General features: G+C 40.8%; 3 protein-coding genes across 4 annotated transcripts in view; 1 reads left to right on the top strand and 2 right to left on the bottom strand.

The window, feature by feature from the left end:
- ip6k1 (inositol hexakisphosphate kinase 1) overlaps positions 1-507 on the bottom strand; it is a 43,435-nt gene extending 42,928 nt beyond the window's left edge. For both annotated transcript variants that reach the window (XM_083971909.1, XM_083971908.1), the window contains exon 1: positions 339-507. The gene's annotated coding sequence lies outside the window, so the exon portion shown is untranslated. The remainder of the gene's footprint in view (positions 1-338) is intronic.
- Positions 508-1,572: 1,065 nt separating this feature from the next.
- LOC310986135 (ADP-ribosylation factor 5-like) lies at positions 1,573-4,140 on the top strand. Its single transcript, XM_083971915.1, has 6 exons — positions 1,573-1,810; positions 2,378-2,458; positions 2,569-2,678; positions 2,774-2,845; positions 3,230-3,352; positions 3,533-4,140. The coding sequence occupies exons 1-6, from the start codon at positions 1,744-1,746 to the stop codon at positions 3,617-3,619; spliced, it is 540 nt and encodes a 179-aa protein (XP_083828041.1). The 5' UTR covers positions 1,573-1,743; the 3' UTR covers positions 3,620-4,140.
- A 3,002-nt stretch (positions 4,141-7,142) lies between these two features.
- Positions 7,143-17,653, bottom strand: appl1 (adaptor protein, phosphotyrosine interaction, PH domain and leucine zipper containing 1). Its single transcript, XM_083971902.1, has 22 exons — positions 17,484-17,653; positions 16,119-16,217; positions 15,952-16,011; positions 15,561-15,632; positions 15,286-15,373; positions 14,953-14,994; positions 14,740-14,798; positions 13,956-14,102; positions 13,762-13,844; positions 13,454-13,615; positions 12,510-12,698; positions 12,352-12,394; positions 12,209-12,265; positions 11,059-11,150; positions 10,727-10,906; positions 10,534-10,586; positions 10,015-10,189; positions 9,536-9,572; positions 9,257-9,397; positions 9,117-9,167; positions 8,943-9,032; positions 7,143-8,278 (listed from the first exon to the last, which is right to left on the bottom strand). The coding sequence occupies exons 1-22, from the start codon at positions 17,535-17,537 to the stop codon at positions 8,126-8,128; spliced, it is 2,127 nt and encodes a 708-aa protein (XP_083828028.1). The 5' UTR covers positions 17,538-17,653; the 3' UTR covers positions 7,143-8,125.
- Between the last annotated feature and the right edge of the window lie 7,135 nt (positions 17,654-24,788).

The raw sequence follows: 24,788 nt of genomic DNA, 5'->3' as shown, positions 1-24,788 counted from the left end.
GGTTAGCGTTAGCTGTCAGACTGGCCAGCTTCTTGACCTTAGCTTGGCAACACGCTAGCTGGCTAAGCTGCTACACTCCTCCCAAATCACGTTAATACACGTAAAACTTCACAATGTTTCGTGTCATCTCGTTTTAAACCCCCCCCTCCCTTTATTTATTTTTCCTTTCAGCGGCTCTCTATCCCGGACACTAGCGGGAAACACTACCGTTACTTTACGACACGGAGCGCCGTTGAAGTAGCCGTACATGCTAACGCGAGCTAACGGGCTAACATCACGGTTTGACGTTACGCAGTGTCTCCGGTTAACGACACCGGGCTGTCACGGTGACCACATACCTGCAGATCCCCGGGCCGACACCGACTGGACTTCGCGGAGTTCACGGTGGATGTGCTTCAGAGACAGGAGCGGTTCATGGATGTCGGTCCCCGGTGTCCAAACTCATTAACGACGAAAAAAAAAACATCCCGGAGGCTAACGTCATTACAGGGAAGCTCACGCAGCCTGTTTTGCTTTTACGCTCCGTTCGCCGGAGTGCGACGCTGTGGCGCCACCTGGCGTCTGGAGCTGGGCCCACCGCCTCATCCGCCTCCAGCCCCGCCCGCAGGGAAACCTCGGTGATTCACGCCTCCACTACTCAGAGCAGCAGTAGAGCAGTGCTGGGTTTCCCTAAGATACAGTTTAGGTAGCACAATGGTTGATGATGAGCAAACAAAATATGATTAAAGTAGATAAAATAAAATAAATATACAACCTTATTCAAATTGGTAGGTATTTAGGGGATGTCATGTTTACTGCAACTGGTCTATAGGCCAGGTTTTTATGTCTCAGACATGAAATCCTCTATGTCTGAGAAACAATTAAATTCCGTTTTTCTGTTATTACACAGTGTTATAACAATATGTGTTTATAATTCGTAAATTGCAATCTGTTTGACATTGTCATGTAATAATAATGCAACAAGATAGCAAAGTAAACGTGGCCTATTAAACTGTTGGTTGTAGAACATTTGTTTTATTTTCCATTAAATTCTCAAACCTATGGCAACACTTTTAACCGTGTCTGTCAGAGTTCACCTGAGAGCCAGAAGCTCATGTGGCTGGATGCTGCTGACAGGACTTTCAAAATAAAATGTCTGACATCTAATAGTAAACAACACACCAGTTTACATAATGCGTTTAAGCAGCAAACAACCAGTACTCAAGTAAAGTATAGGCATAGCAAGCTTTATTCCTTCTAATATTAAGTCACATTTGTGTAAAAAGAAGAAAAAAAGAAAAAAAGAAAAAAAGAAGAAGAAGTAGGATACAATGCATCTAGTAAATCACAACAGATCTGCTAGTAGGCTGCCTACATCAAACGTATCCTGCGAGGCACTATTTCCCGAGGGCTTAGGCAACAAAAAGAAAAATAGATAACATTGTCAGTTTTATTCTTCAATTGTGTTCAAGTAAATAAAGTGAATTTACGTTTGAAAGAAATAAATGGAGCCCTTATTTTGAAGTCTGTAGCCTATTTATTCAATTCCGGTGTGCAGTGTTGACAGCAGCTACGCGTTTGTTTCCACCGTGTCCCGTGTTGACAGCGGCTGGAGTGACACCATGGATAACACACATTCACAATCCACACACACACTTTCGATACTACTGCTGCTCTATAAAAACCCACACACTCACACACAGCGACACACTCACACACAGCGAGCTGGTAAGTGCAGAGAAGAAACTTTCTACGTGAAGCATTATGGGCACCATCATCTCACTCGTCTTCTCCCGGTTCACCTCCAAGAGACCCGTCAGGATTTTAATGGGTGAGAGACCTGATTAATCAATTTTTAAGTTGTGGTTTTACAATTAGACCCATATAAAGTGTCTGAGAAATTAAATGTATTTACTCCAAAACAGGTTACATTTACATTAAATATTGAATTTTTTTGTCTGATTTTGGCAAAATAAAGTATTGCTTGGAAATATTTTATGTAGTATAGCTAGTAAAATGTGATATAACTATCAATACAATCATGAACCTGGGGATAATCCTTCCTCATCTTCTGCAATGGTTTTCATACTGTAGGCCTACTTTCTTTGTGATCATGAAACAGGTGTTAAATTACATTTGTATGTGGTATTTAATGAATGCTGTAGAAACCCTGTTAAATGTTTGGGAATAGCCTAAAGGTTTAATTACGGTTACATTTTCCCATTAGTGTTATTTGTCTCTCCGTCTGTGTCTGAAATGTTGTATAAAGTAACCTGTTGCAACAATACAGTAGTATTAATGTTGAATATTGCTGAAACAGTTCATTAATTAGTCTGTTACTACATCAATACATAATCAATATTGCTATTGTCTCTCATGTATGTGTGTGTTGCTGCAGTGGGTCTGGATGCAGCAGGTAAAACCACTCTGCTGTACCGACTGAAGCTGGCCGAGGTCGTCACCACCCTCCCAACCATAGGTCAGTCCACCTGATGTGTTTATTATGTAATATTAAATGTTACAAGTTCATGTTCCATAAAATGAACCGTATGTGTGTGTGTGTGCGTGTGTGTGTGTGTGTGTGTGCAGGTTTTAACGTGGAGACAGTGGAGTATAGGAACATCAGTTTCACAGTCTGGGATGTTGGTGGTCAGACTATTATCAGACCTCTGTGGAGACATTACTACACTAACACACAGGTAACACAACTACTATTACTATTACTGTTACAGAGTTACTACAACAACAGGACCTGCACGTGCAATGACCTGCTTCTGTGTTTCTCTCTCTTCAGGGTTTGATATTTGTGGTCGACAGCAACGACCCTGAGAGGATTAAAGAGGCTGCAGATGAGCTGCACAGGATGGTAACTGGCTTTTTTAGTGTTTCAACACTATCACGCGCACACATGCATACACGCACACACAGATACATGTTAAAACCTAGTTATAACAAAACTGATTCAATAATAGCTGTGTTTTGCCATAGGCTACAAAAAAAAAAGAAACTTCAATTTGTCTTTCCCATCACTGGTTAGACTGGATTACTAAATGACAATAGAAATGTCTCCTAATGGATCTCAGATTCTCGGGGGCCAGAAAATTTGTAAAATTTACTTAATTGGACAAATCAACTCTGTGTCCCCAGCACTGATCACTCCCATATTAAATTACACTTGAGGAGGACATCTCTAATTGGTTCATGTCAGAATATAATGTTCACTCACCTTTGTTGTGTCTGTGTGTTGCAGTTGGAGGAGGACGAGTTGAGAGATGTCGCCCTTCTGGTTTTTGCCAACAAACAGGATTTGCCCAGAGCCATGCCAGTCAGTGATGTCACTACAGCACTGAGCCTATCAGGGATCTCACGGCCAGTGAGTCACAGATTCATCTGATCTTAATCTGTAACACCATTTTGAACACAGAAACATGAACTGACACAACAACGGGTTTGACAAGAGTTTAACACACCATGACTGTTGTTTTATCCTCACAGTCCGGGTTTAAACCAACTGGCTGATTTAAAGTCTTTGTCCCTCTGTGTGTCCGTGCAGTGGTTTGTCCAGAAGTCCTGCGCCGTCAGTGGTACAGGTCTGGTCGAGGGTCTGGACTGGCTCTCCAACCAGATCCTACAGCAGTAGGAGCTCTGGATTATTCCTGGTTTCCTGATGACTCTTCTGTGAACTGGGCCGAGACAGGGAAACCCTGTAGATCTCAGCTCTTCTGAAAACACCTTGAAAGGAATCACTAAGTCAGGGAGAAATGTCAACGCAACAATGTGAAAGGGGGAAATGTATCTTTAGCTTTATCACCTCAAACTGTTTTTAATCTGCAGTAAAGGGGAAAACGCGGTGCCTCGAACAGATTCTTATACTCTATGTCTATGTTATGTTGTCTATATGAATAACATCTACATACTTCAGTCAAAAATGTTTAACTTTAGGAATAATTCAACAGTTCAAAAGATGTGTTACATTAAAATCAAAAGATATTGAGCACTATAAAAGTCAGATAAGTCTAAAGTTTACATTTAAAAGTTTAAATGTTTCAAGTTCCTCTGTCAGGTTGATGTGGCCTTAATCTGGAGCTGTGATTAATCCAGCTAAAGAACAATGTTCAGTCAAATCTGTTGACATTTTTTGTCACAGAAGTATCTGATGATCCTGTAGGACAAGCAGGTATGTTGTTGAGATGGTGAACACATTTTCATTGCACTGATTATCTTCTTCTTTTCATCTGTTTTTGAATTATTGCACCACTTACAGTAGGTGTTTCTCTTATTTTCACATGTACTGTGAGTCTGTATTATTTATTATTTATCATGTGTGTCATATATTAAAATGATTATGGTCAGTTTGTGTGTTGTCATTTAAAACAGCAGGAGCAGCCTGTCGTTGTCTTAGGAAATATGAAAACAAATTGTGACAAAATGCGGAAAAAATGGAAATCCCCATTGACTCAGTATATCAGCAACAGTACTGAGTCCACGCTGTGATATTGGCTAATTCATGAGTGAACTCAACAGGACTTAGAGTTTCCCATGACCAGATGTTGACCTCTGACCCTGCATGTCGATGCCTTTAAGATAGTACAACTCGTCAGAAATGAAGGTGCAGATCTAGATTTTTAGAAACCTTTAATTAAAGCAGAAGTAAGCGATATATTTGTGTTAATATAAGTCTTAAATAGTTATATCTTCCGACAGCAATCACTTACATAGAGTGTTTGGACCGAAACACGGGTCTGTCTGTCACTCTGCTCTGCTCTGAGCCGAGGAGAAAACTTTTCTCGTATCCTACAGTTTTTATCCAATGAGGAGAGAGAACGGCATGCAGGGCTGTGTGTGCAGCCAAGGGACGCCGTGAATGTGGTGACGTAGGGACGAGGACTGTTATGGTGCGTTCAAGGCAACTCGTAACTCGCGTTTTTCCGACATGTGAAGTCGTACCAGTTCGATCTGGTACGAGTTCACGGGTCGGAAGTTACGAGTGGCCGTTATAGTGACTTTCACCGGTAAAACAGGTCGGAAAAACACGAGTGGGTTGCCTGGAACGCTACAAAGTCGTAAGTTGTGACTTGAAGCTGTAATTTACGGTTTCAAAAGCCTGCCTGGAACGCAGCATTAGCCAAAACGACCGGATCACTTACTTCTGCTTTAACACACAATTTTGAAGTATGACATAATGACAAAGAAAAAAAGGTAAGATTCAATGTATATTTTTCATATTGAATTAACAATTTACCAGAGAAATGTTCATAGGTAAAATAATAAATTAGATTTTATACATTTATAATAAAATATTTTTCATAGTAAGTTTGTATTATAATTATTATTTGTCTGCATAATAACTTGTGTAAAATAATTTGAAAAATCAATCATAGTGAGGGTCAGTCTCTGAAAATTACAGATAACTTTTTAAATGTACAAAATATGAGAAACTGCAGCTCTTGGAGCTCCAAGAGTTTTGCTTGATTTGGGAAATAAGCAGGCTGACTCAAGTGGGTGGAGTTAGTGCTTTATTTATCACAGAAAAGCCTTTTTTTTTTTTTATTAATTATGACACTAGGACATTTATCACTGAAACATATTTACAGTTCAACATCGTCAATCCTGTTGTGTTCTGTCTGTTGTTAAAGTGCAGCTCCATCAACACAAGTCCTTCACCTGGTTACAGCAACAAAATCCTCCCAAAAGTAAACATAACAAGATCATCATTAGTAGTAACTGTTGATTTCCATAAGCGTTAACTTCCCCGCAGCCGACTGAAGAGGTTTTGGCCGTTGAACATGCAAAAGTCTATGATCCTGAAACTACAGATAATCTAGAGAATCACTCTGGATAAAAGGGAAATTAAAGGCCTCAAAAAGTGACTTGGATAAACGTGTGTGAACACACGGATCCACACTGTGACGTCAGGAGAGACACAGCTGGTCATTGAGCAGAGAAGACGGACCGTCTGTGTCTTTGAAAGAAGCACAATTCTGATGCTTTTACACCTCAGAGTTGAAAATGTATCATTCAGCAGAGAGAAACCCAAAAGCTGAGGCCAGAATTTCTTCTTTTTTTCTTTTAAGAAGCAGGAAATCTCTTTTATTTATGTTTTTATTAAACCAGAGAAACAGCATGAGCGAGGAGACCGTTCGATCAGGTTTGTGCTTTAGTCGACTGATCTCCAACGTTTCTGAATCCAAACACGGGAAGAGCGAAGCATCTGGCAACTGGTAATCGGTATATTTTTCTTATTAATGATCTTTTCTTTCATGCAGTTATTAATTTTGTTAGAGACAGAAGTTGCAGAGAAACTCTTCAAATGACATCAGCTTAAAATCCGACTTTCTTTACCACACGCACTGACAACATGCTAGTAGTAACACACGGTGCAACAAAGTGCATGAACAGCTGAGGACGTTGGGCTGACGCTGGCTAGAATGACACAGCAAAGGAACAAGTGTGACACATAAAATAAAATAAAAAGTTAATATTGGCACAAAGTTGTTTAGTGGCTGGGCGCAGAATATTTTCAGTTGACCTTTGACCTCTGGGAACTAAATCTTTCATTCATTGCAACTACAGTGACAAATTTACAACAGAATCGTACTACATGATGTTTGTATTTTTCAGTATTCACTATTCAAATTCATTTGCATTGTAACTGTCAAGTGCGTCACTTTCCTAACTTTCTGCATGACATATCTAATATCTGGTCCTGCTGAAAGCTCTGGGATCTTTTGTTGGATTCATAATTAAGCTCTATATCTTTTTTTTTTTTCCATGATAGTAGACCACTAATTTTGTTTAAGGGTTAATTATCATATTCATACTGTATATGCTGAAATGCAGCAATACAAATACAGATGAACCTACACTTATATTGACACCCCAAACTAGCATCCACTTGCAGTCAGCTGTTCTATATTTTAACCATGATGATTCCTACATTTTTGTGCGAAACTCGATTTTTTGACAGTTTTCCAAAGCACGGGTCCTGTTCTGTATGTTGTGTATATCAGAAACACTAATCTGAGTTGGGGTTTAGTTAACCAAAAAATATTCTTTTCAACCACATTTAGCATCATATGAACTAAGTTATCTGGAGACTTGTTGATGTTTCAGATTTCTGAATCCGTTCCTCTTCCCCTGCCACAGACAGTAACTTTCCTTAGTTTGAGGTTCTTTTTTTTTTTTTTTTTTTTTTAAGATCACGCATTTGATTATTGGAAACATCTGAATATTACAAACCAAAAATACCAACCATAATTTCTTACAGCAAACCAACAAACTCCCATAATATTTAAGTTGCTCAAGATCTGGAAATGAACAAATTCTCACCGTTGAGAATTTGAAACCACAAGATCTTAAGCGTTTCCTTGTTATTACTATCATTGCTAATTATTATTAAAATAGTTCCAAATTAATTTGCTAACAATCCCTTAACTGATAAATCATCTAATCATTGTAGCTTTACAATGATGATGACTCGGTAAGTCATTTTGTATCCTGTGGTGAACAAAAACCAGAGATAAGATGAGATACTTCAGTCCAACAGGATGTAAGAAAAGAAGAAGCAGATGAACAAATCACAACAGTAAGTCTTCAAAATAAGACTCTCTCTCTCTCTCCATTTTTGTTTCAGAGCATGTCTAGTCACATGTTTCCTCTCCTGTGGCCCTTTGGGATCTCTGACACGGTCCAAATCTGCATTCTGTGATTCCTTAGACGTCCCCTGGTTCATTAGTCCTCACGTGTTGTTCTGCTTAAAATCCTGTCGATATTCGTAGCTCTTTTTTTTTTTTTAATAAAATAAACATATATAAAACAGAAACTTACAGGTTGATCTAGATTTTTTGTCTTTTTCTCGATAGCAGAGCCCGTAAAAAAAAAGCAGCATTTTTAAACACAGATAAAACACAAGTCTGCGATGAGACCTTTCCTCCTCCTCGTATACTGAGGGTGTGTTTAGTTTATCCTCCGTTTTCAGAGTGACCGGTTCCACCACCAACTTCAAACAGAGTCCAGCAGAGAGGGTGCGCATGTTTTCCAGCCCCGGGCAGCCCAGGTGGGCAGGTGGTGTCCCCCTCCTCTGATTCCTGAGCTACTGCAGCTGGGAGCTGCGTGGGAGGTAAAACATGCATCCCCCTGCGTGTTGTTAGGCTTCAGACTCGCCTTTCTTCTTCCCCTCATCCCCAGCGTCGCTGTCCTCTGACTGGCTGTTGCTAAGCACTAGGAACTGTCCATCAGCAGTGGGTGGGTTGGCGGGACGACTAGAAGCCGCGATCAAACGGCTCTGCTCCTCCAGATCCTGAGAGACAACAGAGATGTTATGATGAACACTCAATGATAAATGAAGTTATTGCCCATTCTGTCATTATTGCACTTTTTTCATTTTTGTAATTTCAGACTTGTATTAGTTTAACAAGTCCTAACAAAGTGTAAACAAATTCCTCTCTCCTCCTGAAGTGGTCCACACCTCTGACAGGTTGGAGAACATTTGTAGGCCCCACCCACATGTTATTACTGTATGTGCCGCTGACAGCCAGAGACAGAGACATGCCATTTTCAGGTTGTCCATCCGTCCTTTACACATGGACATTATATCTCATTTATTTATCTTTATATTTGTTTCTCTCGTCTATGACAGAAAATGCTCATATTTCAAGGCCAATTCTTGTGCCATATAAAGATATGAATCTTTATGACCCTCTCCTGTTAGTACTGATCTAACGGTGCACTGGATGTATGATCAATAAACGTTTCTAAAATAAAGGTCAAGGCTGTGATGACCTCATATCTATATATCAGCCAAGATGTCACACTATAATTAACTAGTCTGAGTGGCTGAGGCAGACAAATGGAGGTGATGATTTCTAGTTTTTTGTTTTAGTTTTTTTTAATGTTTTGGCCTTTTGTCCAAATGGAAACTCTTAGGTTTGAGTCATGTTTCAGGGTTACAGGTTAAAGGTCACCTTCTCTATCTGTCTCTGTTTGCTGAGTTCCTCCTGCTGCTTCTCTTTGGCCTTGTCCTGCTCCTTCCTCTTCTCCACCGCCTGACGGTCCTGCACAGAACAAACAGAAACAACAAACACCTGAAGAAACCATTACCACTGCTTCATTATCGTGGTGTTTCGGTCGAGTCTCACCATCTCAGAGTGGAAGGCTATCTGCTTGGCCAGACCGATACTGTCACAGATCTGCAACACAGGATGGAGACACGCGGGTCAATGAGATGGGTCAGGGACAGACAGAGTGTTGGACAGTGAGACAAACACAAAAGCAGAACCTTCTCTCCATCGTTGTTGGACTCGAAGATGTAACAGATGGCTCGGCTGTCGCTCTGCGCAGTCACTGACTGCAAAACAAAACCAAACAGCCTCTTGTTGTCCTGATGGGACGAACACTGGACCACGCTGGACAGAGGGAACTGCAGCAGGTGAGAAGAGGGGGAGGACAAAGGAGGGAAGAGGGGGAAATAAATTAGGACAAAAAGACACTTATAAACCACTAGAAACCTGTCTGAAACCACAACAAGGATCTGGTGTCATGAGAAACATTATCTTACCCTGAGACGAGTGACCTGTGTCTGAGGGTCAATAAGCCTGAAAAGAAAAGTACACACATTTATTATATTTAAAATGTTCAAGGGATATTGAATAATGAACAAAATATGCTGCAACATTATGATACATGAACCAAATCAATGACAAATATTGTTCAGGAACCCCTTAGAGGTTTCACTGCTTTTTGGAATAAAAAATAACAACATGACTGCTCCATCTGAGTGGTAACTGTTAGCAGACACTTTAGCTTGAGGCTGCAGCTGATTCATTTCCAGCAAAGTGAATCAAACTATGACTCAGGTCAATGGTTAGTTTAACAATTCGCTGAACGAACCCCCTCCCCAGAGGAGGAAGCATTAGATTTTCATGACCTTTCCGATTTCTTGTACATGAAACTGATGCGATGGACACTTTGATCTCTAGAGGCTGCTACTGCTGCTGAACGCTCATTCCACGCTGAACATACGATGATGGCTCTTACTTGAGGCAGTCACAGGTGACCAGCAGGTGTGACTCGGTCATCCTGAAGATGTTGTGGATGGCTCTGGCGGCCAGGATCTGTCTCATGGTCTCAGAGATGACGTCTGCTGACTCGGAGCTCCTCACCTCCATCGAGCCTAGGAAGCGAACGATGAAGAGCTGGTGGAGGATCGAGTCTGAAGACACACAGAGACACACAACGAAAATAAAACACAGACAATATTGTCTGTTTATGTCTCCACTCGGGGAGATTCAGTCAAGATTATAATAATCTTAATGAAACAAATACTTCAAAAAGGTTCATCCATTTTAAAAATTAATATAATAAATGCAATGTTAAATGCAATGTTAAATGTGTTCACTGTGGTTTAGTGCATCACACTGAGGAGAAGACAATGCTGCACTCAAATACTGACTTGGACTTTCTGTTGAACACAACGACACATTTGGAAGCAGATACATCAACCCAACAGACACCATGAAAATGTAGGGTTATTGAGAAAAGACAAACACGCTGTACCTTCACTGTCTTCTGTAGTGCCATCTCCTGTCTCTCCAAATGGATTACTCCTCCTGTACAACACACACACACACACACACACACACAAGATGGCAGTTCATGCTTCAGCTGCTTTGAAGATCTGTTTTTGTATTGATCCAAATATTATCATTGCTATCATTAAAGCATCACACACACACTCATACACACCGACCTGCCAGACTGTGCTGCCGACTTGTTCTGTCCTGCGATTTCCTCGCTCACAGGGGAAATGATGTCAAACTGGATTGGGGTTTCTGGGGCAACCAGCGCGTCCAATGAGAGCACAGAAATAGCCGGCGAAGGCTCGGACCCCACAGAGCTGATACTGCTTGTTCGCCCCGTACGCCCTTTACTAGAATAAGGATAAAGTCAGAAAGACAGAAAGAGATACTCTAGCAACGTATCAATGGAGGTCTAGTCCAGTTTAAAATCTTCATCTTCATTAAAACTGGCGGCTGATTGGTTATGAGGTCATCGATGACACCTCTTCAGTGTCTGTAATACCTGCCAGGTCTCATGCTCTCGTGTCTCTGCTGGAAGGACGGTGATGGCGTCACAGCTTCGATAGCTGATTGGTTCACTCTGGCTGCCAGCTCCTGCCAATAGGAAGACGGCACCGTCAGCACTACCAGCCAATGGGCAAACAATGTGAAAGCATCTATCCAAAGGGTTTTTTATTTCCCGTCACCTTTACTGTCGACTTCCTAAACGAAGACAATAGTAAAAATGGTCTTGCTGTTTACATCAGGAACGTCTCGACAGTGTTAGCAACTGAGTGAGAGAGGCAATTTATGCATGTGTCATCAGCATGTCACATTATCATTATAGTTATGATGTGGTGATTTAAGTTATAGATTAGGTTAATTGACATGGGGTTAATGCATGGACATGTTATTTATGTCTTAAATTCATTACTTTTCAATATTACAATACTTCTGTCTAGTGACTATTGTAAACCTGCTGCATGAAGAATCATAGTCCTAGTATAAACAGTAAAATAGTGTCTGTTCAGAAAAGCAATTCCAAAAAATGGCTTAATTTAGACACCCCATTTATAGAGGACTGCTTTGATTTTACCTGTGAAATCTTTATAATGGAAAGAATCACATCAAGAAGGATTGGAAAATATAAAATGTCCTTAAACTCCATTATTTCATATAATTGAATTGATTTAATTATTTTGTCTGCTATGATTACTTAGGTTTTTTTTTTTTTTTACATCGATGAAACATAACCTGTTTTTTTGTTCTGTTCATCTTTATAACTACATTGTAAAAGAGAAAGGGATTTAATTATGGAGATTATGTGCACTGTTGCCATCATGTGTTTCCAAATAAAGGTAAAAATGTAAAAATAAAAAATAGTATCCATGTGTTAAGCATCATCACCACATCCATCCCAACCTATTAAAACTGCCTTCATCTCAGAGCATCTCACATATGCAAATAGTAACATGTTAAAATGGACAGAACACAAACATTAAAACTGAGAATGAGTGAAATCAGGAGGAAAGACAGATCTAAATGGCTGAACTAATAGCTTGACTTATGCCTCATGAGATCTGAAACCAGGATGGACTACACCTGAAAACATCTGCTAAAGTTTTCTCTTTCACCGGTGACATGACAGCTGAGGAGTGAACAATGACACAGACCTCTGCGTTCTCACTCAGGTAGATCCTCTTGGAGATGTTGTTGATGGTGGAGATCCACTGGTGGAAGAAGCAGCAGAACGACAGTGTGAGAAAACACACAACTCACAGTCAGTGATGGTCACTGTGACAGAAAAACTCTTTACCTCCTCGCAGTCCTTCCTGCTCTCCGCCTGCAGCGTCACCACTCTGACAGAGGAGGAGAAAGAGCGTCATTAACCCTGAAAACATCCGAGCGGCGAGAACAGAGAGGAGTCACAGTGTCGTCACGACGGAGGAAAGTAAAGAACGGGGGATCTCTCACTTCTTGCCATCGAAGGATGTGACCTGGAAGCAGAAGCGGCGGTCGTCACTGTCGACCGCCATGACAGAGCAGTTGTCGAGGTCTGTGACCAGCCCGCCCGCCACCTCGCCACGGCCCTGCTGCATCAGGTTACCGCCCTGCGTGAAGAAGTACTGACGCTCCCAGGATGTTGACACCAGACCCGTCTTACTGAGAGACAGACAGAGGACAGAGGGCTACTTATCCACCTGGCAGCTAATGTAGTGGCATCACAATTAAAATTGTATTCATATTTAAAGGGATAGTTCAACATTTTGGTGCAACAATGCCATGTGACCTGCACATTCACCATGCTATGAAATAATCATCTATAATTATGTAACATTACGACACACTAAGCAAATACTCGGTACTACTTGTGCTTTTGAAATCACTCCGCCCAGCAGCCGTGTCTGTCCGTCTCGTAATGTTACATTATTATTTCATAGGGTGGTGAATGTGCAGGTCACAACTTGTCCACGAGAGCGTTTTGGAGTTGTTGGATTGTGTATTTGGGACCTGTACCATTCACCTCCATTGTGTTCACTGAGCAGCTCGTGTCTCTGCCCCACAAATCTCAAAACAACATGCACCGATAATTAAAGGTAATTAACCGTCTCCTATGACTATAGGGATCACGGCAATAGGCAAATTTGCCAAAATGTTGAACTATCCCTTTAAGGTTTTTTTTAAATATAGTTTTTGTTGATTTTTATCATTAATGACAGTAGACGAGGTTAACAGCTGAGATCCAGAAACATCACTGAAAAGCGACAAGATCAGATAATAAGACAGGTTGGAAACAAGCAAACAGTTTCTGAATGAAAGTACTTAGGTGTGTGTGTGTGTGTGTGTGTGTGTGTGTGTGTGTGTGTGTGTGTGTGTGTGTGTGTGTGTGTGTGTGTGTGTGTGTGTGTGTGTCTTACTTGCGGATGTACAGGTAGCCCTGTTTCCTGGTGAGGTTACGACAGACAGGTGAGTGGGCGGGGTCGGGGTCACACGGTGCATACAGCGAGTCACACGACCTCTCCATCTGCTGAATGGTCTGCTGCATCTGCCCCACCTCCTCCTCCATCTCGCGACGGACACTAAACACACAAACACTAAATTCATATTTGCTGCCCACTGCTAATGCATTTACTGCGTTTAAGACTTTGAATGTAGAACAGACCGACAGAAGAAATGCAGCCTCTTTTTTTCTAGCAAAGATGCGTGTGCATCTTAGGGTTCTTACTTTTGGACGCTGGTGCCGATGGTTCCCAGGAAATCCTCCCACTGCTGGGTGAGATTTTCTGACCCCAGCTTGAAGAAACTGATCTGCATAGAGCCAACACGGACACAACATAAAGTGTACGGTCTGTCATTTCAGTCTTTCACTCTGATTGGTTACTCTGTAGACCAGGTTTGCAGCAGCAGTTGTGTGTGTACCTGGGCCTGCATGTAACCCAGCAGTGGCTCCAGCAGAGCTGTTTTCTTCTTGTACTGTAGAGTGTTAAGTGAGCAGAAGTAGTGCATCATGGTCTGGTGCTGTTTCTTGCGGGAGGTGTAGACGTCCTCCACAGCTTCCGCCCGCACCTACAACACACAAGATTCAACTCAGTAACGAGATTTAAGAAAACATCGCCTTGACAAAGATGCAGCAGACGGCTGGGAATCCTGAAAACTGCTGTGAATATGTAGCACTGTAGCAGTGCTTTGAAAGCACCCTCTGTCATAGCTGCATCCCTTCACAGCACAATCAACTGACCAATGCTTCACTGAGACAAGATGGTGCCTCTCAGGGAGGTTAATCCTGATACAGGATTAATGAAAAAAAAAACTGAAATGGCTGCCTGGAAAGAAATCAATATCATCAGTTGAAGAAATTGAAGAGCGTATTAAACAATGAAAATGTCCAATTAGACAATAATGATTTAAAAAACTTAAACCAGACTGGAAAATGCAGAGGTTGAGTCCATTATCGAACTGTTTTCGCAGGAGTTTCCTTATGCAATTGGGTTCCAGTTATTAAAAAAAACAAACAGCTCAGCCGCATTTCTATTTATTTTAATCCATGACATAAAAAGAGTTATATTGTGAATGATTTGTGAACAGGTAACTGAAAGGATACTTGACTTGATTAAGAAAGCATCACCCAGGAGTTTAGTATCAAACTCTGAAAAGCACTGAATAATAAACCTGTTTGAGGAGCTCCTGTCACTCATGTGGTTACCTTGTCGTTGTCCCTCCTCTTGGACAGGCGGCTGTATCGGTTAATGGCTGTGTCATGATCTGCAGACAAAGTAATTAAACTTTTTTTTATATATATAAATTTCTTTTTCCAGCAGGAACAGAAGTTAAAGGGGGAGGATGATTGGGAACTTGTGTGGGAACTTAGGGAGCATTTAAAAAAAAAAAAAAAGTTTTAATCATAAACTTAACTTACCATCGCTGGATATCTGGAAGACTTCTTTGAGAGTGAGGATCTCTGGTGTGAGAAAAAAAAACACAAGGTAGAAAGCAGTGGATATTACTGCTTGTTCTGTTTATGTGGACTCTGGTACATGTTTACTTTCTGTCTGGGTCGAGGGCTCTTCAGTTCTACTAAAGGAAAGTTTTAATGTTTAAGACAACTGTGTGCTTGCAGTCCTTAAATTCCTGCAGTTAGGTCCAGACATCCTTTGGAAAACCATGCAGCACTACACCTTCAACCATCACAACTGAGTGAAATGAAAATACTTTTGACCATGCAGTGAGTGTCTTTTTGTGCATTTCCTACCCTTTAGATCTCTTTCTTTAAACTGAGTGATGGGAAACATCATGGCATCTGCAAGTTGGGTGGACAGGACAGCGTGACAGGAGCTCAACTAGAAGAAGAAAGAGAAATCAGTGGAACGACAGTTTGAAGGTGAACAGTGTTTATTTCTCTCCATCTTACAGATAACAACAGTAAATTGATTCTGGGGTCATATCAGGTCATTTCTGTTTGTGCAGCAGCACATCCAAAAGGACAGAACAAAGATAACATCTTGGTGCGTTTGTTTTCTCTCTCACCTCATCAATGACTTTTGCAAACTGCTGCAGAGTGGAGCTCATCACCTCATCATCGCCCCCTAGGGGAAAACGCTGCAGAAAACAGCATGGAGGAATGGATTATTAGGAAAATGCATCAAACACACAGCATATGAACATTTCCTCATCATCATCAAACAAAATGCTGGACAAAGGTTGAGCTGTATATGTTTCTAATGGAAAGGGTCATTGCATATTTATAAAACTGTCAAGATGCCTTGTTTCTAACTAAAGCAATGGGCAGGTAGATGGCATGATAAGGTTGACAGCCAGTATTAAAAATGTGGGGCGAGTGTTATAAAACTGTAAATAACATTATTTGGCCTGTGGCTCTAAGTCTCATGTGTTAGGGCTGGTGAAGAAAGTGTCCCACCTGTTTGTCATACTCTTTCAGCAGCCTGGAGGTCAGGTGTGTTGCAGCACTGAGCTCATTCTGAAAAAAAGAGACACATATTCAATCAGAAGCCATGTATTACTGTTACTGTGCGTTCCAGCCTGTACCTGCAATGCCGGTGGCACTGGATGTGTGAAGCATCATACCTGTGCATCATAAATCCTATGCATGGCCTGATAGAGCTGTGTGCAGTAGTTGGAGATGGCTGCAGTGTCCTCCTCAAACACTCCCAGTAGAGAGCGCGTCTGCATTCAAAACACACAAAGGATCAATAAAAGTGTTTATCATTTAGTGCATCCACAAGGCTTTGCAAGTTATGGCTCCAAACGGTCTTTTGTGTAGCTGCCAAAAACCAAACCCATATTTATCTATGTAAATCCACACCTGGCAACTGGTCCCTCAGTACAGTCCTCTTATCAAGGTGTGACTCAACTTTTTTTTGCCTTTAGCAAGCTTATCTGCCACAGTAACTCTCAAGTCAACTGTCATTTTGACATTTAAATAAAGTTGTATGTAAAAGTCATACAACAACTATGAATTGTGGTGTATTACTCACTAATATAAGGATTTGTTATAATTACACAGGTGTTACACTATGAATGGAGCACATATAAAGACAAATCAGTGTAGATAAATCCCCTGTTATACAATTATTTATGATATTGATTATGTTCTCAATGAATCGACCTTTTGAAATGTAAGACTGTTGTAAAAAGAACTTGTTATAAACCCCCACAATCCTAAGTTACTTCCTTTTTTTGTTTTGAGAGTCCAAACCCACACATGTTCAGTTTACTTTATCTTATATAGGAAATGAAAAGCAGAAAATTCTCACAATGAAGTGCTTCACACTTTTGCAAAATATTTAATAACTTATTTAGATAATTGTTCAATAATTTCCTGTAGATGCAGGGAGGGCCCATGCACGAGCCTGATTTTCCTGGGCCAATAAATCGATCAGTGAAATTAAACGATCCAAACATCCTGCAGTGGGTTTATTTGACTGAACCTGTCAGGTGTCTACTGTCCGTTCAGTGGCGTCACAGCAGGTGATTTGCACTAACTGTGGTATGTTGATCTCATCTGGAGCCGCTTACTTCTTCTTAATGTGCCCTACTAACAATAGCAAAACAACGGCAGAGTGACACTACTGCTGGGCCGAGAAATACACAGTTACCCCTTGAAAGAAGGGGGGCTGTTATCTCAGATGCTAAGGAAGTAGCTAGCTGCCCATTTAACGAGTTCATGTCAGTGCAGAGCTACCCTGCACGGTGCTTGACATTTTGACGTTTTAACTGGCACCTCCCCCAGCTGAGGTCATTTTAATACCGATACACAGCCGGTGTTTCCTATTCAACCCGTCGACCTGACAGCTTTGGTCAGCCGGCCCGTTAGCAGCATCTCTTCCGTGGCTGTTGGCAAACACTGAGCCTACAAAGACAGTTAGCCTAGCCGGATAAGTAGCTAACGTTAGCGAGCTAGCTGGTGCCTCCGAGGAGGAGACGCGTTACCTGCGGACTGTCCTCCAGCGTCTCCTCTATCGGCAGCTTCTCTATACCGGGCATGACGGCGGCAGGTGCGCTGGAAATCTGTGCCAATCGACGAACAAAACAGTCCACAAATCGACTACTCCCACTCAAGATTTCTTGGCTACACAAATTCACAACAGCCCAAAACACATCCACCCAGTTCCGAGTGTCCCGCCCCCCCAAGTGGATTCTGATTGGTAGGAAACAACTTCCATGAATCTGATTGGTTCTTTGTTTAAAGGGGAAAAGGCGCCATTTTGGCTCTCTCTGGGATCGCCCTTTCACTATTTTCGTGAATAATTCAGAGCCATAATGGCGGCTTGGCTGCTGAGTTGAGAAAAACTCTATCTTTAGCTTGTATTTATTACTTTACTGTTGTCATCGGTTCAAAAATGTTTTTAGAGTTATAGAGAGATTAGAGACTACATATGCTCTGTATGTAGGTTACTGTCTTTAGCTAGATTTTATTTTCCTATTCATTATTCAGACTTATAACCATTTAGTTAATTTTTTGAGTAATAAAGTTTATAAGGGACTGTGTAAAGTCAATCAGTCCACTGAAAGGAAAAAAATGTGTACACAAATCAACAACATAAATGACAGCGCCCCATTTCAAAACAGTTTCTTCTTCCAACCTATCTCATGCGAGGAAATAAGGAAAGCTCTTAAAGGAATTAACTCAAGAAAACCACCTGGGCCGGACAATCTGGACCCGTACCTATTAATATGTGCAGCTGATTTTATTGCCGAACCCATCTCTCACATTTTTAATCTGAGCCTTCAAACAAATGTCATCCCCAGAATCTGGAAATCAGCTTTTGTTGTACCACTTTTTAAAGGCGGGGAGCCATCTGATTTAAACAACTACCGCCCCATTTCAAAACTGCCTGTTTTAGCTAAAATATTTGAGTCCCAAGTAAATTCTCAGTTAAAACATTATTTGGTAAATAATAATATTCTGTGTGAAACTCAGTCTGGCTTTAGGGCAGGACATAGCACTATAACTGCAACTGTGTCTGTGCTTAATGATATTTGTAATGCTTTAGACCAGAAGAAACACTGTGCCGCCCTGTTTGTTGATCTTACCAAGGCTTTTGACTGTGTTGACCATGGGTTGTTGCTCAGCAGACTCAGAGAGATTGGTATTTCTGACCAGGCTACTCAATGGTTCAATAATTATCTCACAGACAGGACCCAATGTGTTACTTTAGAGGGACACAGATCAGATCTCAAGACCATTTCAAATGGGGTCCCTCAAGGCTCGGTTCTGGCTCCTAGCTTATTTACTATTTTTATTAATGATATTGGGCGAAACATGAACAATGTAAAATTTCACCTTTATGCAGATGACACTGTTATTTATGCAATAGCCCCCTCTCTCGCTCAAGCTGTCAGTGATCTACAATCTGCTTTCGAACAGTTTCAATCATCACTGAATGAGTTAAAGTTGGTCCTTAACGCAAAGAAAACTAAATTCATGACCTTTACTAGAGCTCGCTCAATTAACATCACTCAGCTCGAAATACACACAAAGGGAGGTGAAACTATTGATAAAGTATCATCATATAAATATCTTGGCATCTGGGTGGATGATAAACTGTCATATTCTGTACATGTGTCTCAATTGCTGAAAAAACTGAGGGTCTTGTTGGGATTTTATTACCGAAACAAAAATTGTTTTAATCCTGTTGCCAGGAAAAAATTAGTACAGTCAACTTTCTTGAGCACCTTGGACTATGGAGACATTATTTATATGCATGCTGCCCCCTCAACTCTCCAGTGCCTCAACACAGCTTACCATAGTGCTATTCGGTTCATCACCAACTCAGCATTCACAACACATCATTGTGTTCTTTACTCTCTGGTCTCCTGGCCCTCACTATCACTCAGAAGACATCACCACTGGATTACTTTCACCTACAAAGCGCTCCTCAATAAGTTGCCGTCATATCTGTGCGATCTGTTATCTCCAGCACACACTATATACAACTCCCGCTCCTCTACACGGAAGTTGTATAAAGTCCCCAGGACTCACACTGAGCATGGTAAGGCAGCTTTCTCCTACGCTGCCCCCTGGTCCTGGAACACCACTCAGAACACACTTCAGTTATCCAATTTTATCTCCCTGGGTGAATTCAAAACCCTTATAAATTTTAAAGTAATAGAAAAGTGCACCTGCTTTGAATGTTGATATGTTTGTATTATATGTAAGTGTTTATATTGTTATGTAACCTGCTTCTGCTGTACCAGTGCACCCAGGTCTCCCTCGCAAAAGAGATTTAATCTCAAGGGACTTTCCTGGTAAAATAAAGGTTGAAAAAAAAAAAAAAAAAAAAAATAACAATGTATTCATGTAAATAGTTTTGAAGACTTTACGTGTGTAGCCTATGTATTTCTAAAGCTGTTGTGGTTGGTAGGCTACAATCCTCCAAATTTATTAAATGTAGCCTATTCTTTCCTGCCATATCACAAAGATAATTTTGTGCAAGTAAGTAGCCTAGTATAGTAAATTGTATAAGCTAATTCTCTGTACTGAAATGCTATATTTAATTCAGACAAAAATACATGCATTTTTTTTTTTCATTTTGCAAATTATAATCTGTTTTTTAAAGAACCAATATCATATGTGTTGGTAACATACATTAAGGTTAATGTATAAATATCACAGTAAATACAATATTACAAACATGAAATATATAGCCTATTATATATTATATCTGTATCATATTTATACAGTCATAATGTATGATGGAAATGTAAAGGAACAATAAAAAACACTTATTTTAACATGCAAATTATATAAATTTGTTTATTTAAAAAGTTATATTTCATGTCAATCCTATGCCATTATGGAATATGTGTCAGGACTGGGCTTCCTGCACAGTGAGGGTTTTCAGGGGACCACGAGAGAATAATTTCTCTGCCACACTGTGGAGCACACAACAGCTCAGCCCATTGCGGTACCGCTCAATTTTAGCAACGTTGTGCCACAAACAGGTGTCTGCACTGTAGCGCTCCACAGTTGATAGAGTGGAGCTATTGTGTCCTCCAACCACAAAGACCTGGTTGTTCACCACTCCAATGCCAAAGAAGCTGCGGGGGGTCTTCAAGGATGCCATGTCGCTCCAACTGTTGGTTGTGGGGTTGTAGGCCTCAACACTGCACTTGTGGTAGGAACCATCAGTGGTGCCACCAACCTAAGAGACAGGTAAACCATACAGAGACTATAGGAAACCCTGAGCTTTTTAATTTTTGTCTCCAAATCTGATAGATCATTCCTGAAGGCATGAGTCAAGCTGCCTGCCACCGAAGCTCATGAGCAATCTTGATCAAGCCATTTTAATGTTTTAAAACCAAACTTTTGAGCAATATATTAAATCTACACTTACTGCAAAGATCTTGTCTTCGAAGGCAACCACCCCCAGGCCATTTCGGCAGGTCCTCATGGGTGCAATAAATGTCCACACATTAGTGTCTGGGTTGAAACATTCAGCCGAGGAAAGAATACAAAACCCATCGTAACCCCCACATATGTGCACCTACACAGAGAAGATAGCTGAATTAATGATCACCAGTCACTGATTGGTTTGGGCACAGAGAAAGGAAACTGGCCAATATGAGCAAGATGCCAGGCTGAATAATCACGTGAAAATAACCTTTCTATTATAATCATGGTGGTTTGTGGTTGAATTAACACCATTCCCCTATCAGAGATTTCTTGTTTAGTTGTTTCTGTTTCACACACCTTGCCGCTTAGACTTGCAGCACTGGCCCCACTCCTTCTATGATAAATGTTTGTTGTCATGATCCACTTGTTAGTCTCAGGCTTGTAGAACTCGACTGTGTCAAGGTAAGTGTCTCCACAGAAGCCTCCCATGGCATAAATGCAGCCATTTTGCACAGCAACACTGACATGGCAGCAGCAGTGGTTCATGGGTGCCACCTGGTCCCATGTGTAGGTGATTAAGTTGAACCTTTGCACAGTGTTCAAGTAAGTTACATGGTGACAGCCACCAATTAAGTACACAAAGCTGTTGAGAACAGCAGCACCATGGTGAGCTCGAGAAATCTTAGCGTGACCCAGCTGTTGGTTTGGACATCGTATGCACCAAGGTTGGTTGAGACATTGTGGAAGTCATTCCCTCCAATGACCAATAAAATGTCAGTGGGCAGGCGTGAGCGAGTGAACATGTTTCTGTAAAAAGACTTTGAGTCTCCATTGGTCTTGAAGAGAGTACATCTTGATTACTTCTTTGAGGATGGGTTCACACTCATTGCTGTTTTTTACCAGAGCATTGTCAACCACAGTGTGTTGGAGGTAGGAGGGGGTCATCAAGCCTAGCCGCATCTAAAGAGATATAAGAAGGCAGCAGTAAGAGGCCATCTTTAAAATATTGTCAGTGTGCTCCTTCACTGGATAAATTTTCATGTGTGCTCATGTTACACCAATCCAAAAACAGACACAAAAGAGATTAAAAGAACCACAAGTTCTTCCTGACCAGAACCACTGCAGGATCTCTGACTAACAGACAAAATGTGAACATTTATACATGTGTGCATATCATCATCTAATCATAGATGATCAGTCTTTTGAAACTGTAATCAAGTCTGATCAAGAAATGCATCTACATCTACTCTGACTTTTCTGTCTGCATGGGTAGTCTGTCTTAACCATTACAGTGGCTACAAAACAAATTAGAGAGAGTAACCTCTTGCCACACTCAATTATGTTTTTAGTGTCACAGCCACATTTGTTCGTTTATCAAGAAAACATAATTTTAGCAAACTGTGGTTGCTACCAATGATCAGGCAGTTTCTATCCAATACATGTTATGTTAAGGTGATAACAGTTGGTTGATTCATTGTTTAGTTACCTTGGGTAACAGCATAGAGATGAGGTTCTGTCTTTGTGGATAATCCAGATTCTGACAGCCTCAAACACTGCGTCTTCTGTTTTCACATTGAGATGATCACTTTGGATGATAGTAATCAGCTCCTGCACAGAGAGCTCAGGTAGCTCCTCTGAGACACTACGTATCTCCTCAAAGTTGTGCAGGATGTAGGAAAACACCTTGTCCCTCAGCTCATGGCAGTTGTAGAAGCCCACTAGCCTCCACATCAGAAGGCAGTTCACCGGGCTGAGAATGTTCTCCAGGAAAACACAGCAGGCCTGAATCATGCCTGGGACCATCAACTGGTCAGCAGCTGCCAAAGCCTCCACCACATTATCCCCTGTCAGGTGAACAGAGTGGGTGTAGGCACAATTGATGACAAGGTCCATCATCTTAGATGACACCCCAGGGATCGTGTAGATCTACTTCTCGGAGCTGCTCCAGGCACCGGTGAAGAGAGTGCTGTGAGGCCAAGATTTCAATACGCTATCAAATCCAAATTTCAGGCTGCAGATTTGTTTATAGCTACGACATAGTGCTGAGGATTATATAGTATAAATGTCAGATATGCAGGGTAAATATTCTACTTCTACACATAATAATGTCTAAATTGAAAAATATAGACATGATGGGCGAATTGAAATGATCAGATCTGATTCCTTCCTTAGCCAACACCAAATTTTACATTTAGTCCAGATGTGAGTGATGCTGGAAATATAAGTATTATACTGATGCATCACAAACTTAAACCTACATCTGTTAAAATGTGTTGACAGTAAGATAGTGATTTCCTCTAGTCAGTATTAAAAATATTTACATACCACACAAATTTTCATTACAGGAGGTATTGGTAGTATAGCCAGTCTAGAAGAAATGTTGCAACAAACTTCCTTTACAAAATGCCAATGTTTTGAAATGTCTTTTATTCTACTGAAGTCTTCACCTGTTTACAGTCTATGCTCCGCTAATATAACCTGAAGTAGTGGCTACAGCTACACAGGATGATCTTGTGGGCCCTCAACTCGGTGCCGTCCACCTTGGTCACAACATCACACAGTCTTCCATCCTGGCGAAACTCAGTGAAAACTGCAGACAGCAGGAGGATGGAAACAGAATCTTGCCCTTGCTCGTTCATCTTTGATATCAGTATTTTTCACTGTAATTTCTGGAGTCTGTAGAGAAGGTATTTTCAGGTGCTCGTTCCTCTGCAGACAGAAGTGAAGCTTCGGGTTTCTTAACCTGTTAGAACCTTGTGAGTAGATTCTAGAATGTTTCATTGTAACATCACAGAAGCTGAAACTGTCACTGTCACACAGATGTTTATGTTTCACTGTGAACATTGAAACTTATTTTGGACATACATGAAAGACTGCACTAACAGAAAATGCGGTATTATTGTATAAATTAAGAAAAATTTTATGTTCTTTTTTTATTCCAATTCATCCACATGTCAAAATTACAGTGTACATAACGTATATAACAATGTACCTCTAATATACAAAAATATAAATGTGGAAATGAAGAGCAACAAAGCTAGATTTATAGGCTAGTATACCGGTAGTAAGTTGAGAAGAAACCAAAACACAGATTTTTATGTTTTTACTTAATATTCGCCACAAGAGGGTGACACAGAGACACTGTGGTGCACTCCTGCAGGGATGGACTGTGTCAGTGACCCAGCTCTTCATGGCTGAAATTGTCATTCAAAAGATGACTGTGTCATCTTCCCTATGTGTGAAGGACGTATTTAGTGTTGCCTCTTGTGTACTTGTATAAATCCTGTCTTCTTTCCTCATCATGTGGAAGAGGAAGCTTATCATTCATAATATTAGGGCTGGCCCTGCAATGTTGGCGCCCTCAGATTGTAACTATAAACATTAATGACAAACACAATCTTGGTGATTCTTACGTTGTTCTTTCTTCGCCTCCTCTTCTTTACACTGCATATTGTAGATCTGCTGTTGCTGTAATTTGCATATTTGTTTGTCTTTTTATTTATTGCATGCGTGTCTTGGAAGACAGATCCCCTTTAGGCTACTTCTCTGATTTCTGGATCTTAAGGATGGCGGGTATTGTATGCTGCACTAAATGTGGCATTAGACCTGTAATTTGGGGTTATAGAAATCAATTTGACTTGACTTGAAAAGTCAAACATGCAATAAACTGAAAAAATAATTTATCATCTTGTTGAAATGCAGTGCAGTCCTTTTGAATTAATTTACTTTTAATTAGACCAAGTGTAGGCTACCTGAATGATATGTGGTTGAGGCTGTGGGGGCCTACAGGCTCTCGGCCCATTGGCACCGGTTGGTACAATCTGAGGACCGGACACAATGTTCTCTGTTCTCACCTTTGAGATCTAAAACCTTTAACAGGTCCTCACAAGCATAGTGAA

This window comes from Trachurus trachurus (genome assembly GCF_905171665.1).
Source record: "Trachurus trachurus genome assembly, chromosome: 5".
NCBI lineage: Eukaryota > Metazoa > Chordata > Actinopteri > Carangiformes > Carangidae > Trachurus > Trachurus trachurus.
Note: the sequence above shows the minus strand (reverse complement) of the source record. Positions and strands in the feature narration are given on the sequence as shown.